The 18,365-nt window shown below is 32.3% G+C and overlaps 2 protein-coding genes across 2 annotated transcripts in view; one reads left to right on the top strand and one right to left on the bottom strand.

Moving 5' to 3' along the window:
• LOC113512184 (N-alpha-acetyltransferase 15, NatA auxiliary subunit) overlaps positions 1–18,365 on the bottom strand; it is a 119,099-nt gene that overhangs the window by 18,428 nt on the left and 82,306 nt on the right. The window lies entirely within an intron of this gene.
• LOC128200403 (uncharacterized) lies at positions 13,450–16,963 on the top strand. The gene is made up of 2 exons (XM_052893780.1): positions 13,450–14,305; positions 14,830–16,963. Exon 2 carries the CDS (start codon positions 14,835–14,837, stop codon positions 16,704–16,706), a length of 1,872 nt encoding a protein of 623 aa, XP_052749740.1. The 5' UTR covers positions 13,450–14,305; positions 14,830–14,834; the 3' UTR covers positions 16,707–16,963.

The raw sequence follows: 18,365 nt of genomic DNA, 5'->3' as shown, positions 1-18,365 counted from the left end.
ATAAAAAAAACGCGCGACCTCCTCGACCCGTGGCGTTCCACGGCCGTATTTCATTAGCTTTGCGAAACACCAGTGAATTAGAGCAGCAATTTGTGTGTGCGACGTGTCCTAGGATTAAGGCACAATATTATTACGTAAATGTCCGCTTTTTTGTTGAAAGCAATGTTTGTTGAATGCGTACTAAGGCATGTTTAAACTATGAAGACACTTGCAATCATATATGGTGAACTCGAAATATTTACTATCTTTTAAAGAGCGTTTTCTCGAAAAAACAAACATAGGTCGAAAAAAACAACAAATATAATTTAGAGCCGCTATACTAACTTGACAGCCAGAAGGCTGCAGATCGGATGTCGGACGCACCTTGTTATTTATGGGAAGTGCAAATTTTTTTAACATATTTCGACCCATATTTCTTTGGAAAGTGTTATGTATAACTAAATATATACCCAATGCGATCTCTAACGTAAAAGATTTCAAATCTTCATGCCTTAGCTCTTAAGAATGATAAAGCAGGCACAATATATGATATCTATAATGTTTTACTTATATTTTTAGAGGACAATTACAACTTTGCATCAGATGGTCTATTGTCAGCTTATTTACTCGTTATATATTGAAACATTCTCTTAATCTCATTCTCTCTCGTAATTTTTAGCAATCAAGATACTGAAATTGCGGTGATATAGCTTAAATTGAATCGGTTGCTTGAAATATGAAGCATAAAATTGGATTAGTCCTGGCCTGCTTTATGAAATAATAACTCGATCTTGTGTATTGTGATACTTTGCGAAAACAGAAAAATAACATCAATTTCTTTTAAATTTGATTATTAAATTTCAAAGAGAATTAATGCATGTCAAAAATGATGTAGAGCTCACGAATTGTATTCAATTACTCGAGTCCGATCATTAAAATGACGAAATTAATAATTAATGATTTGACATGCGAGTAATTATTATATACTAATTAATAATATATTCACACTAAGACGACAGTTGTGAAAGAAATACATATATTGCAAATGATATACAGATATGTAATTTGTAACTGTTATTCACTAAATCTTGGTTGTAACTTAAGTTCTTTTTTATTTTTTACAATAACCAAATCATATTAAGTACAAACAAAACTAAGAATCTTGGATAAAATTAGATTAAAATGGTATTACTATTTCGAAAATGTACAAAAATCTAAATAAACAATCTAAACATAAAAAAAAACTACTTCCGTTTGGTATTTGTGGGAGGTAATAAGTACGTGGTTTTACTGTATAAAAGCTTCCAAAATAAAATTATCCCTATAAAAAACCATCAGTAATCAATGTTATTTTATTATTATGCTATCCACGAAGTTTTTTTTACTATACTCGTAAATAGTGTAATAGTGTTGCAAAAAGATTGATATCCAACAACCTCTATCAACAAAACAGCGTTTCTAATAAAAACAAACGACTTACCTAATCTTTGCTCAATTGGATACATCTTTTTGTTGCTTGTAATTTTTTTTTCCAGGAAATAACCACATTTAACGATTCAATATAAAATATTGTTGAAAACAAGTATTTTTTGTTTGGGCTATTTTTAATTCCATTGTCATTCTTCTTTACATTAGCATTCAGTAATGCCAATAATAATAAGATATCCATGGGGATAGGTCAGTGATCAATGTATTTTACTAATCTTATATGAGTTTTCGAAGAATGACATTTTTTATTGTCATTTTTTGACCCATTCCTTTGGAGAAAATATTTTGTGTTGTTAGTAGAACAATTAAAAGGACCTCAATAATTTTGATTTCACCATGTATTACATCAAATAAACATTGAATTTACTGGGCCAACATAGCAGTGAGTACCTGTAGCCCTGAGACATGTCCCTTGCAATGTCGCAACAAACCAGTCAACACAACTCGAACTGGACTAGTGCACTTCAATCTCGAACGTGTATCTAACGAGAGAAACTGAATAATTGATCAACGCACGGTCGAAACTGTTGGTTTTAAAAACATTAAACTTGGATAGGGATAATATATATTAGCTTTTTGCTCACTACTTCGTACGCGTAGATTTCAGAAATGGAAACTGTGAATTTAAACTGTAACTTATTTGGTGCACTAATTTTTACGTGATGCCGCGTTAAACACATATCAGTACAAACAAACAAAGAGAGAAAATTCTAAAAACAATTTCTGGCATCTATTGCTCTCCCATCATCTCTATCTTCTGCTCTCTAAACCCCTTACTTTGTTTTTTCTTAAATATCTTCCATGTACGGACATCATAATTATTATTATTGTTATATAATTATATGGTATTTCAATTTTATTAATATTATTTCTTTTAATTATAGTTATAAAATATATATTATAGTACTGATGCTTTCCTGGATGAGCGTATTGGAAAACTGTACACCTCTTTTAGTTGATGAAATAAATCAATAATCTACCTAGAGTTACAAATTTATTTTATTAATAAGTAGTGTAAATGTAACAATTTTCAATACGAGTAGATTTTAAACGATCAATTACTCAAAGTCAATTGTAATGTTCGAACGTAACAGAAACATTAGGAAGTCTTAGCAGGTGTTCATATAACATTAATTAACCTAAGCTACTATCGCTACAGCTCTACTTACACCTTTGTTAGCGGTCCATTAGACTATTTATGTCCAGTTGTTACACGGTATATGTGTAATTATGTATGTATCAATGGGGTTGTTACGTCAACCATTCTTTTCTGATACACATCATTTACTAGGAGATGCAATTTTGATGGGAGTACACTTTTATTACATCAAAATATAAAAATATCGGTGAAAGTTGGTGTATTACTATCTTTAGTATTTAAATAATCAATTCTTTTATACTAGCTATGTCCCATGTAAGTCAATATATAAAGTATCCTATGTGCTAAGTTAGGATGTAACCTGCCCGTGTACCAAACTTCGTTCAAATCCGTTCAGTACTTTTTACGTAAAAGAGGAATAAACATCCTTCCGTCAATCGTAACAAACAGACGCATTTAAAACATTAATAGGATATAACTAACTGTCCCGGCTTTGCTCCCTATTAACACCTACCTGGTTCATCTTCATAGACCATTTTTTTTTAATGGTTGATAATGGAATGGTAACTACGCCTGCGCTAATGGTATAAGCTGGCGGTGCACCAGCGAGAAATGATAGATGAAGGTGAAAAGGCAGGTCAGTTAGCCCATCGTGATAAATTCACATGGAATTAAATGCAATAGTTTCCAGGAGGAACCGCGTAAGGGTCGACCTGACTTGCAATAAACTCTATATTGCGAGCAATGGGGATGGTAATCTGCATCCTCTTTTCTCCCTCTCAAGTTGTAACACACAAAATACATTTACAAAATTTCATTAAAATCAAGTGAACAGTTTCGAACATCGTGACACGGAATTTTTATATATTAAGATTTATTAGGTATCTTAAATGTGTAATTCACATATCCGTATCGTATATAATACACAACAAATATAATATTAGTAACCAAATAAGAATCCATTTACGAACCGGCACAACCGGTGTAAATTCATTGCATTGCATCATATGTATCACTGTATTGCATAATATAATTACATACTTGTATGAAACGAAAACATAAACAAATTGATCAATCTAGCTACTTATTCTTAAAAGTATACTAGTATAATACAGTGTGTGAGCCACAGTTTCTCCCGTATGAATCAGGATAATACGTGTCGTATCCTATATATCAGGGGTCCCTAAACTTTAAAATATTCGAACACCTACCAAAACGCAACGAACGCAAATATATACACTATCCGAAATAAAAATTGCAGCCTATGTCCTTCTCCATCTCGTATAGCGCATATGTAGCAAATTTAACAGTGATTGGTTAAGATGTTAAAGCGCCAAGGGATAAGAAACAAACAAACAAACAAACCCACTTTTAAATTTATAATACGATAATACTCGTAATTATCGTATTATTAATTATTACTAATAATAATAATTATTATTATTATTACATTAGTAAGGATATAAGCACAACAATTTTGAACATCTTTTTATCAAACACGATGTGCGAAATATGACTAGACCTAATAACGTTTCAAAGAACCACTACATTCTTATAACGCACATAGACTTTATCAATTATCTCCGGTTAAGATCGATGCATTACATCAGCCCGGTTGTGAAAGGTAACCACCTGCCGCTGAACAATGGAATCTGTGGAGGTGTTATTATTGTTACGATAATACTTTTATCAATATGCAGATTTTGCTCCGCAAAAAAAACTGTTTCAATGATGACAAAATTCGACTCGAGTTTGGGTGTTCTAGTGACAAGTCAAGAAGACTCAAGACAAGAGTCCCCCAGATGTTCATTGCCCGAATCCTCATAAAACAAGATATCCTAGTTTGAGGAGCAAGAGTTTGGTGATTGTATGAAATCAATTTTGGTGATTGTAAGAGATATCTTGATCACTCGTGAGACCCTCCAATAGTAAAAAAAAAAAACTTATTAACAAAATATACAGCGCCAATCGCAAATAAATAAGGCAAAACAATAATGATGAATGAGAGCAAAATGAAAATAACCCTATCGGTTGTAAGAATAACTCTCAAAATTTACCAAAACACACAGAAAAAATATAGACAAATTCAAATCCCTTTAAAAGTTAGAAGCGGAAAATCTATCAAACAAGACAAAATAGATATTCAAGATATTTTATGCGTGACTTTATTTATTTGCAATTTTATCAAAAACCAATTAATCCAGAGTAATGACATCACAAACTGCACTCTATAATGATATCCTTTAAATATATCTTATATAGCTTAATACGATACACCAGATCTCTTAGAAGACTGTCTGTATTTAAAAAAGGCACATAAAAGTCACCCAATAACCACCGGCAAACCAAACACAAACTGCTAGTCAACAATTAATATCGTTGTTTACGTTAACCTTTCCCTGCAAACAGTGCCGTATCAGGAACGCAGTAATAGGCGCGGCAACATAACAATTGATCATTTATGAACGAGTCAATGACCCGATAAATTTTCTACGTACTGCAGAATAATTGCTAAGTCCGTTCTTCAATTATATAGCATAATATGAGCTCATACTGATAGTGATAAATTTGCATGTTATTATTTGGTAAAACTTAAATAAAATTAAATATATAAATATTTATTTAAGCTAGTAAACCGTCACGTTCTAAAAAAAATCTGCTCGGTTCGCAGCACACAATCTGAACATTTTGCATTATTTCGTGCATACCATAAGTCGTACAACTGACGTAGTCATTTTGCGTGACAGGCCGCAAGTACGATATTAATAAATTTATTATACAAAGCCATATAAAGACGCATAAGTACAGACACCAATACATAATCTATACCAATTTACAAAATGATATTATAGCCTAAAGATCATAATTAAGATTTATTATTTTTAAACGCACATGGAATACTTTTAAACTATATATTTTTCTTTTTTTTTTTATTGACGAGATGAAGCAACGACCTTAAATATATTGCAAGGAGTCTATAGATGGAAGTGACCCAGATCCATATTTTGTGGCGAAATATGGGGGGAGACCTATATGCAACTATGAACGACGAACTCTAGAGGTGATGATCATGATATTTTTATTGCAATACATCTTCAAGGGCAAAATCAAGTAACCATCACACTGTAAAAAAAGCTACAACTCTCTTTTACAGCTTTTACCTAATACATTACTTTTACTTTTTCTAGGATTGTAATCCTATATTAGACAAATGGCAAACAAAACTATCAATAAAATCATTACGGTTAGCGATCTCATGAGAAAAAACTAGTCACCTGTCTTTCCCTTCTCATTCTATTTCATAGATTAGCTAGCGATAACGATTCTATCGATAGATTGTCTACAGGGATAGATTACAGAGTTAAGAGAAGTGACAAGGCTTTAAATGTTCTATATACGAGTTTCGACATACGTTTAATTATTATGTAACTATCTTTTTTTAATGTTTTAACCATAGGCCTTCAAGTACAGAGACTATTGTTTTCCTGTTGGCACTTGGACTGCCCTCAAGGCTCGGGCTCGTAAATTAAAAATAGCAGATTCTAAGAATGCCATCAGTGGGTTGCATTGGACGCCAATGAACGCGATTGTCCTGTCTTTATCCAATCGGGAACAATTTCTGGTTAAACAAGATAATTTGTCTGACAAGTATATTCGCTAGGAATGCTTATGTCTAGAGAAAAAACAATACTGACATAATATTAGGTACCAACACATTTTAAAAAATTATGTATACAAGTGATAGTATCACATTAATTTTATAGATATTCAATTTATGACGTATGGTTACTTATGTATATAGATTTAGATATAGTATAAAAATATAATAAAAATTCATTATCACCATATTAACCATTAACTTCCCTTTGGGGAGTTTTGTACCAGTAGTTACCACGCTTTACAGGCGGATTGACAACCGCAGTTAGGCTTTGGTTATACTTTAAGAGAGCCGCTGCTGTTCATCCCTCGACCACTAAGTTCCTTTAGTTGCCTCTTACGACACCTACGGGAAAGAAGGGGTAGGCCATTCTATGCCGAGACCATACGGTATGAATTTAGATTAAAAAATTTAAAAAAAAATTGAAATGTTGGTCATCGACCAAACAGAACCATGTTAGTGTAAAAATCAAGACTTATCCAATAATAGTATATTTCTTCAAACACAATGAATGTAAACATCAATAGATTTGTTGCACATTGCAGAATATAGTATTTATAGAAGAAACTCAAGTGGATTAATATGAGCAACTTTGAAACAATTACAACAATTCCATCGCAATAATTTCTTTGTACCGAGTGCAACGAACTAACTGGCTCAATGCACTATGCTACGAGTATCAATCGCAACTGTAACGTATCGTAGAGGGCCTTTAAAATGTTTTTATATACTTACCACTTGAAATTTGTTAATCTTGTCCTTTTATCAAAATAACAGTGGTAAATCAAACTGCTAAATTAAAAAAGGTTTTTGTATTAATAATATTACTACATACTCGAATTATTAAGAGGCGTCAGCGGCTAGATTAATAATGTCAATTGTGTTACTGAAATAAATACTTTTTAATTTGATTTTTAATATTATTACTTTTATGTTAAGTTTTTGTTGATACAAATTATATCTGGTACATAAATATTATTAATTTATCTTTAAACAAATTTACTAGGTATTAAGTATCTATTTTAAAGATTCATATTTTAAACGACTTAAAGTTACAAACAAGCTGATCGCCCCTAAGAATACTATATCCATTGCCTGTATAATATTACATATCCATAATATCGCGTCTCCAAACCGTAAATCTAAAAAGCCAAAAAAATTTAATAATTTTAAGCAATAATCGGTACCTAATAATAACAAAGCCTAATAACAATAATTTTCTTCAACAATAATTTAAGAATATATTCTGCAAAATCTTTAAAATGGAACTTTAATCGTGACAACATGAATTTAGGACCAATACGACAGTAAAGTAATATTGCTAAAAGGATTATTAAAATTGTTTCAAAACTGGCAAAGACAGGACCTAACAAACCAAATTACCAAATGAATAAATTTAAAACCTCTATTTTTATGTATTATTTTTAACTATTTTAAAAATACAATATTATCGACAATGACAATAAATAGAAAATAATGACAAACTAATGGTTTAGATGAGAGATTTTGTGCAATAAACATAAGATAATGTGTTTAGTAATGAAACTCTCATTACTAATCTTGTTGTTTGGTGTCTTTTCACACGATTTGTGCTGAGATCAAGCGTGTACACATATAATTATTTAATTAGCTCTCCTTTCTTATTTTCTCCTTTGTCATTGTATTGTACTTCCCTCGATCTATTTAACAGATCTTTAGGATTTATCTAATATCGTTTAGTAAATAATTTCTATGTTAATATAGCAAAATTTATGTTCATTGGCTAGACCTTCACAGTCACTCCATCTAGGGTAATAAAAACCTAATTATTAATTATTGGTAAATTATATTTGTCCATATAAAGTTAATAAATCAAATTATTTAGTTATTATGTAAACTAAAATAAATGACTAGCACTTATTTATAATTATAGACTTGGCAATATATTAATTGCAAATTGCTGCACAAAGTATAGAATGGTAAGGTTCAAAAATATTATATTTACTAATTATTGCCCACGACTTCACCCACACGAGTCCCTTACATCTCTATCATGTAGGAAATTCGGTAACTAGCACTTACCCAAGTTACACAGTATTATTCGTAATAAGTATATCAAACCGAAATCCGGTGTTAATACTAGTACTTATTTGCAAACTAGAAACATAATCTGGTTCACGTAATGTACTCGTAGTCAATTTGTTAAAATATATTTTTCATCATCATCTTTTCGTAATAATCACGTAGTCATTTTTAAATGAAAGTTTTTTTATAATACTTTATGCAATTGATAGGATTTACTCCATTATGAATCCCATATTAAATTTATTACGTTTGTTTATTTTTTGCGAAATAAAATCTTATTTATATACTATTATTAATATCAAGCCCTTAATACAGTCGACTATATTACAGTATAACCATCGTGCGATCATAATCATTTTGGTCTAATGTCATTTCTCTGAACGCTATGTTTATTTTACTGTACGTGCCAAATTAAACCGGAGTCATGAGTCATTTACTCGTAGAATTTCGATCAGCCTTGGCACATTGGTATTACAACCGACGTAGGTACAGCTGCTGTTTTTCATAAATTTGATACAAGTTGGCAGCGCCGATAATCTTTATGAGAAATTCACATGAGATCATGTCACTCAAATTAGAGTATTTTGTAGGAAATCTAAAAATATAACCTTATTAAATACATTGACTATGAATTATTTATAATAGGAATACAGATGGATCACATTGTAACGTTTTTGTGGAATAAACATATGAGTACAATTCTAGTATTCATTCGTATCCGATTTATATTTGTCTCGCTGCAAAAACCTCTTAACTGCTTTCACAATTTCGATATGTACCTATACCTATACATCCCCAGCTCCTTACGTATTTTAGGTACACCTTTTTTGTCATTCTTTATAAATCATTTTTTCCACATATCCCAAACCAATTATAATAATACAGATTCAAATAAAAAAAATTAAAAAACTAGAATGTTGAATGTTATTTTCATGTTTCTAAAAAGTTTGAGTTTGATGTTGAATTGTATCAAACCATAATAAGACATAATCAAGGAACTTTCACCTATTGCATAGTATTTGTATGAAAATGTAGGCCGAATGCAGAAAACGGTCACAGATTCGTTTTCGATAAAACCGCAGTCTCAGGACATTGGTAAACCGTTAAACTAAGTAAACGCAATTCAACTAACACCAATTTCAAAGCAATTTGAACGATTACTTTTTTATTCAAAATAATTTACTGCCGTATCTACAAACTTTGTAAACAGTAAAGTTTATAAGCGGTTTAAAACATTCACGAATTCTAATTGAATATTAAAAATCCTTTTTACATAGAGTTTACGTATTTGTCACGATTGAATTTGGTATTTTTTTTTTATTATCCAAATATATTTCCATTAACGCAAGACATTTCCTGGCACCCGTTTCTAATAATTATGTTCCACATAATTATCGATACTTGATCAGGTAATTATAGGCTGATATATATCTGTCGGCAAATCAGTGGAACCTTAACAACTGGCAAGGGCGCAGGCGGACCACAGTTCGTCGGGCGATCAAGAAAAACCATAAAAACAAATATCTGGGTAGAAGTGGCCCTCTTTAATAATTAAGTTTGTGAGCTGACAGCTCGCATCCAACTGGTGTCCCTTTAATTCAGGGCTCACAAACAACAGACACCACAATGCGAACGTGCATCTCGCTCACTCAGACGTAGATAATAACATTAATCACGAAATATTGTAAAATTTAATATTAAATTTGTGATTCACAAACTGTGCGAGATTTGAGGGGATGAAGAATAAGTTTTGACGGCATTTCTTCATTCAAAAAGAAAAGTATACGAATGTCACTTCCACCCAATCTATTCTTATGGAATAAGTGTAGACATTGCGCTCACCTGGTCGAATGGCCACGCCTTTGAAAGGGCACTCACGACACGTGTATTATTTAGTTGAAGGTATTTTAAAACGAATAGATATTGACTGACACAATTGTGTGTGCTATAAGACTAGATCAAAATTTTAATTGTGAATTAATTATAAATGAGGCCAGCTGCTTTACCTTTAATTATTCCGATTGAAATATATCTAACTCCATCTCTACAACAACTTACGTATATATGTGTTTATAGTTTGACTAAAAATGCAAAAAAAAAAGCAAAAAGAAAAACAGAATTAACCAGGCATATTTATTAGACGAACAATACAAGAATATGTACAGCTTTCTTTAATGGTAATAAAAATAATATGGGATCAGAAGATATAAAAAAAAACCGTATATATTTTGTAATACTTTTGTTATACTTGTTTTTATTGAAAATACCCCATTACAATTTACAGAAATATAAATTGTCGTATATAGATCATTAATTTTCTTATTACTTATCACATATAGTCATGATTGGAGGCTGGGTGACTGATCTACCTTCCACCACCAAACAATACGATGATTCAAAAACGAAATTTTATGACTGAGGGCAGACATTTATTCTTCTTATTTACATGTTATATATTTATTAGTACGATTATTTCAATCCCCTAAAATCATCCTGTTATTGACAATCAAACAAAGCAATTAGCACACGGGTATTCCATCGTTTTATGGCATCGGATATAAATACAAACAGAATTCGTATTCCGATGATATCCTTGCATGACGGCTGCCGCGTAATACTACTCAGAAAAACCCACTCGATTCCCGTGTACGATGAGCTATTATGGCACTGGAATGATTGACATTAGTCCGATTACAAACGATGCGGTCGATCGTCGTACGGACAACCATAAAGACGGCTGAGGCCGTCTATTCGCTGGCCATTCTCTCACTCATCTTCTATTAAGATGAGTGAGTGACTCGTCTTAATAGCAGACTCCGCCCGTACATTTTAATTCTTATACACACATAGTATCGCATTAAAATTCCAAAAAAAAAGCCCGTAGATGGCAGGATGCCTGTTATCATACTAACAAATTCATCCTATATTAAAGATGGCTTTTTAGTAATGGGGGCATCATTACTTTTGCACAAATGGGCCAACTGAGCTAACTTTATCTTTATCTAACATCGCTCACTGGTACACCATACCATTTTCACCTCAATAAAAAAATAACGAGAATAAGATGTGTACATCCTTTTTTTTTTTATGGTTAGAGTTATTCCAACTACAAACATTGTTATAATCTTGACTATCTAACTCCCTTATTCATAAAAATTAAAACCTACAAACCTACTTTAGATATTAGTGTTTTCACAATGTCTTTCAAATTGAGAAATTAACTCATAAGAAAAAGACAAAGTAATTAAATAGCTAAAATAGGTTTATGAGAAGTTTATCATTTTTATGAATAAGGGGGTGATTCTATAAAGATAAATTTATATTCTATACATAACGTTTAATCGAAACTGTAGACTTTTAGAAACGTACTTGTAGTCACGAACTGTACTATTAAATTTGATATTTAAAATGGGACTTTCAGGGTCAGAGATCAAAAGCTCTGCCTATAAAAGGATTTCTTAAAAAGAAATCGATAAATCAATAACTAGTTTCAACTACATAGGTTTACATTTTATTGTTTTGACAAAAAAACAACATCGGTGAAAAAGACTTTAAATGTGTCCATTCTGAGATAACCGATATATAGACGATTAAAAAACTCATGTCGTAGTCGTGTAGTTTACTAAGTGAGACAATAATAGATTCTTCCATGTGAACAAAAATATACTATGAAAAATTTGAACATACATATAATATTGGTTGTATCTCGCGGACCTTACGAGAATTTAAATAAACCCAGGACTATGGTCATCTTATTATTAAATTCACTTAAAATCCGGATAGCCATGTTAACATAATTGACTAACAACAAACATTCAAATATCTTTACAAATTCATAAAATCAATAGGAAGTAGAATAGATAATTACAGGACTGACTAATATTCTTGGAAGAATATTTATTATTTCCATCAATACGAAACGTGTGTAGAAGGCCTAAATACACCTCGCCGTGTATGTCATGCGTAGGCGCACGCACGTGTTGTGCATCAAAGCGACCTCATCACTAGGCGTAACGCACAGCGGCGTGGGAGTGACGCGGCCAAATAAAGCGTTAACTTCACCAACACTTAGGAGCACACCATACATCAACTGTCAGATGATACGCCGATATTTTTAATGGGCACCGGGGGTCAAGGTGAAAATGCATTTAGATCTTACTAATGCATTATAGAGCACCTGGAAACTACTCGTTTGAAAATAAGTTATCTAAGTACATAGACATTTATTAAGTCACGAGAAACCTTCGATGTGATCTATGCGCATGATTTCATTAATACACTTATTCATTCAATCAAAACTGTATTAACTTTTAAAAATGTATATTTAAGTCATTTGTACTAGCAGCGCAAAGTGCAAATAGTAAGTGCAATTTTGTACCGTTAAGACCTTCTATTTGATCAAATTATAAGGTATTTAATTTACAAGTGCACGAACGCCCTTCGCTGTCCATTTATACGTTTCCTATTACAGATGGGCAAAGCACCGGGTTTAAACCCGGTGCTTTGGTAAAAACCCAATAAACACCCATAAACTCCCATAATCACCCAAAAAAATAGGTTTTTACGTATTTTTTTGAAAATATGTAAGTAATACCAATAAATTATTTTTATAAATTGTATTGATCAATTCTACAATATTAAATAAAACGTTAACTAATAATATTTCAGGAAATTTTAAAAATCTATATATAATAAAATGAAAGTAATTAATTTTCAGTGTTTTCATGTTGCAGTTGATCAACATGTTGGCCTTTTGCTTCCCGTAGATACTTTAAAATTTCTTCATAACACCTCGTTCGCACACATGGCCGTATATATTTAAATTCTTGAGCCACTAACAGTCCGAAATACTCATTTCTTTTATCCTCTTCTCCATAAATTAAGCATTTAGAACAGTTTGTTTCTTCTTTCAGTAAATTTTCTTTTACTTTATCCTCGTTTTTTTCTTTGTTGCGACGACGCTGGGTAAATCATCTGGACACTGGGTCTCACTATCGCCAAATATATTTGGAGATCGGCTTCGGCTACGGCTTGGCAGACATTTTTTTCTTTCTACAATTTTAAATTAAATTTATTAGAATAAATGCTTCGAACACACGCGATCTAAGTACCTTTTTGTGTTTATTATACCTTACCTACCTAGGTATAAAAAGAGTACTTACGTAGATTTTCTTTTATTAACTGTTTTATACGAAGATCTTGATCTCTCAAATTAGCATCCATTTTACTTCCAGTGATTATCAACTAAATTAATAATCCACAAAGTATTAAATAACGTTTTTATGAAATATTTAGCACAAAAACAATACCCTTTAAATATCGATCGTCAGTAACTGTGGCTGACTTACCTATATTCTAGCAAGCAGGACTGCCAGATGTGAAGGGGAAATCCCCAATAAATTGTTGCATGTGACTGATGATGTGAGCATGTTCGTTTCATAATAAAAATGTTGCCAGGTAACCAAAAAGTCGTATGTTTTTGTGCGAATTACGATCATAATCTTTACGATCGTACATTAAAAAATAGACAAATAATAGTATGAGTACGATTTAAATCGTATATCTGTCAACCCTGCTAGCAAGACAGCGACAAAATCACGTTGCATAACAATGTAGCCCAAGCTTATATCTTATGAAATATACGGAAGAGATACGGACTTAGAAAAAACAGAAATGTTGTTCTTTGTGGAAGTCATTGATGAAATTCTATGTATTTTAGCCCGCAAACTTTCTTCAAACAAAAACAGCGCCATCTAGTATCGAGTTCTGTAATTATCTCTTTGTTTATGGATTTGAAGTAAGACCGCCACGCATGCAATACATTATGACTGGGGATTCCCCTATTCGTCGACGCTGAATATGAGGCGACGACAATCACTGTCAAACGTGTTCACTATTACTCTGACTCTGGTAACGTGACTTCCTGGTAACGTGTTAGGTAGGAAAAGCAGTAAAAAAGTGCATATTAAGGGAGCAGATTTGAAATAATATTTATACTTAACAAGAAATAATTAAAGGTAAGTGGATTTTTGAATGATACAATTATATCATGATCACTTAACAATTTTAACTTAAAATTAGATGTATTATTACAAGCTTTTATTTAGCTTGCGTTATGTAAATAAAAGTATGTAGGTATGTTCGTATGTTGATGCAATTATCCTCAATCCTCAACCGACTGGGATAAAATTTTCCATACACGTTTATTTTGGATGATAGTGCATAGTTAGCTGAGAGTCGTCATTGGATAATAATGGTGGATAGCCTAAGATGTGTACTAGATATTTATTTTTAACATAATATGCGTAAGTACCTAATCGAATTAAAGAAGTTGCTGAGAAAAATACAGAACAATACGATAATAAACTAGCGTCTGCGTTTAATCCTCCGAGGAGATGTAATTTTACAAAGGTTTTTTGTATTTATTTTATTATTTTTTTAATAAATTTATTGTAAATAACAAGAAATAATCATTGTAAAAAAATAGGCACTCTATTGTTGAATTTTCGTCAGACCAACTAATCATCGTTCATTTTTTTAGGTTCAATGGGGAGACCTAAAGATTTACGCATATGGGAGCACTACCGTACTTTACCAAACAAGTCTGTTTCTTGCAAGCTTTGTAATAAGGTCTACAAATTCAGTAATGCTGCCAAAATGCTTCAACATCTTATCACTTGTCCAAAATCTCCAGAAACATTAAAAGACTCTATGAAACTTATAAAAGATAGCTCGTCCAAAACCAAAATGTCTGGACTGTCAGAGATAGAGACAAATGATTCTTTTATAAGCCCCTCGTCGTCTGCTAACACTACAATAAATGCTGAGTTTCAAGACACCGATGATCATATAAAAACAGAATTAGCGAGAGCTATATTTGTAACAGGGACGCCATTATCGATGGTGCAACATCCTTTATGGATACAATTTTTCGAAAAATTGCAACCAAAATTTAAAATACCTTCACGTAAAGCTTTAGCGACAAAATACTTAGATAAAATATATAGAGAAATGCGTTTTGAGTTAAATGAGGAACTAAATGCTTGTAGTTACTTACACCTTCAGTGCGATGGCTGGTCTAATTTAAGAAATGAAGGAATAATAAACTTTCTTATATCAAAACCTCAACCTGCATACGTTAAAAGTTTGAATACAGAAAGTAATCCTCACACTAGTGAATACCTTAGCCAAGAAGTTGAAAAAGTAATGAAAGTGTATGGAGCAAATAAGTTTCTTGTACTTATTGGCGATAACGCTAGAAATATACAAAAGGCATTCGAATTAACAAAACTCAAATATCCACATGTTGTTCCTCTCGGTTGCTGTGCACATATCCTTAACTTGTTGTGCCAAGATATTGTAAAGATACAAGAAGTAACTGTGTTTATTATGCAAGCCATAAATATAATAAAAACTGTTAAAAGGAGTCAACGATTAAGTTCCTTGTTGATAAAATCAAGGCAGGGTGAAGATTCTACACAAACACTAAAATTGCCTTGTGCTACAAGATGGGGAAGTCATGTTACTTCGTTAAAAAGTTTGAAAGCAAATAAGATAGCTTTGCAAATATTAACAGTTAGAGAAGATGTGGTAATTTCAAGAGATATTAAAGATTTAATTCTAAGTGATGATTTCTGGACGAAGACAGGGGAATGTATAAGTATTTTGGAACCAGTCACTGAAAGCATATTTTACTTAGAGAGCGACCAGAATCGTTTGCATCGCACATACATTACATTTAGAGATGTACAAGCTAAGATACGTTTTGCATTAAATGAGATTTCGACATTGAGCGAAGAAAGCAAACAGCAGATTCTAACATCAGTATCTTCAAGATGCAATATGGCAATGAGGCCAATACATTTTGCAGCATATATTCTAGACCCCAGGACTCTAGGAGTCGAACTTACTCAAGAGGAAGAACTTAAGGGTATGGAGTTAATCTACAATTTAAGCCAACACTTAAGTTTGTCAAATGTAATGGCAGATTTGGCGTGTTATAAAGCTAAAGAAAACTTTTGGGCCAGAGGATTTGTATGGAGCTCATTAGATAGCATTGAGCCCCTAATATGGTGGAAAGGTATTTGTGGTTCCACTGAGTTAAGCAAAGTAGCGATTCGTATTCTATCAGCTCCCTGTACTTCGGCAGCCACTGAGCGTTCCTTTAGTATCCAAGGCTACATACATAATAACAAAAGAAATCGACTTACAACTGAAAGAACTGAAAAAATTTCATTCATTTGTTATAACTGGAATCTTAAACATAAAGCTGAATGCGAGGACATTCAGTTTAATGAAGAAAATACCTTAGAAGCTTTCATTGAGCAAGTAAATGAACATAACAGTTTAGACGAAATAGAGCCTATCGAACCTATACAATTCATCGCTTGTAATAACTCTGAATCTGACAGTGATTGACTGTAGTTTTACATTTTACTTTCATCTCTTTCTTAATAAACTCAAAATCAAATTAAAAGTTTTTTATTCTGTAGGCTGCATAATAATATTGTCTATGTCCAGTATAGTGGACGTCTTGCGGCTGAGATGACGATGATGAAGTACAAAATCATAAACACCCAAAAATTTGGGTGTTTATGGGGTTTAAACCCAATAAACCCAAAACACCCGGTTTTTACCCACCAGACTTTAAACCCACCCAGGTGGATTGCCCATCTCTATTTCCTATCTCAAATTTTCATCTATGTACATATAATTTTCCATTCTCGAATGTATTATTGTGGACAATAATTTGCACTTTAATAGTATGTAATATAAAAAGAATTAATGCCGTGTGGTCGCGACATAGAATAGGCTACTTCTACCTTTCCCGTGGGCGTTATAAGAGGCGACTAAGTAAACTTTAATGGTTAAGGGATAAACAGCAGTGTCCCTCTTAAAACACCACTAAAAGGCAAACTACGGTTGACGATCCACCTGCCAAGTTTAGTAACTACTGACAAAATTCTCCCAATAGTAAACTGTCAGCCATAAGAAATGGTCCTGTTCTTTATGACAGTCTATAGAAGAGAGTTATGTTCAGCATTGAAAAAATAAAGACTGATGTGATAAGAATGATGAATATATATAAATATCTTAATCGTAATCAAAACCAATGTTTTTATACTATACTATGTTTCGAAATAATAATAAACATTTTAATTATACAGACTTATCAACTTATATTAATCTTAAATGCCGTCAATTGTTGATGGCCACACAGATCGTCGCTGCCTATATGAGAAAAATAGTCAAAATCTTTATAATGCGTAAAATGCATTTTACGAGACAAATGTGCACATAATGACGCAGTTAATAACAATTCAATTTTATACGCAACAAATACGCGCATCTGTGTTTATGTTCATTTCGTCACTGACTTGAATGACTTGACGTAACATTGATTTTGTAGGCGTGACGACACGATATAATGACTTCATCACTGTCCGAAATGTCGATCAAAGTTACTCTCAAACCGCAATGACATCATTAACATGTAGATCTGCACTTGGTGTGACACGTAATTGTTATGTGATGACATGGTGTGACGAACTTGAACTGAGACGGGACAGCTGGACTGACTCATTGACTTAATATTATTATTCACGATGACCATTGTTTATTTTTAGATGTGACTGTGGAAATTGCTAACGAAAGTACAGTCAGTACAAGTGAACTTTTGAACCTCCTATAAAATGTACCCTTCGAAATTAACTCTTTTTGATTAAAAATAATGCGTGTGTAATTAACAAGGACTGTCCCTGGACATTGCAAAACTATATAAGCATATGGCCCAACTAGGATTATACCCAAAAAGTTTGCAGATTTTGTGACAATGAGGAAGAAACGGCGCAGCAGCATAATTTGTGGCTATACCCTACTCATACAAATGCGAAATATCGTTTATATATCTCCTTCGGAAAATACACTTCACATCCTGAGGAGATAAAAACATCGCTAGAAAAACATCTTAAAATTCCCATCACTGATAGGAATTAGTAGCAAATTTTAAATAAGAGAAACTTTAAGCAGTAGATAGTTTTAACTATCTACAGTTTTATACACTACTATTACTATTTA

This window comes from Galleria mellonella, unplaced genomic scaffold (genome assembly GCF_026898425.1).
Source record: "Galleria mellonella isolate WM207_F2 unplaced genomic scaffold, CSIRO_AGI_GalMel_v1 utg184, whole genome shotgun sequence".
Lineage (NCBI taxonomy): Eukaryota > Metazoa > Arthropoda > Insecta > Lepidoptera > Pyralidae > Galleria > Galleria mellonella.
Note: the sequence above shows the minus strand (reverse complement) of the source record. Positions and strands in the feature narration are given on the sequence as shown.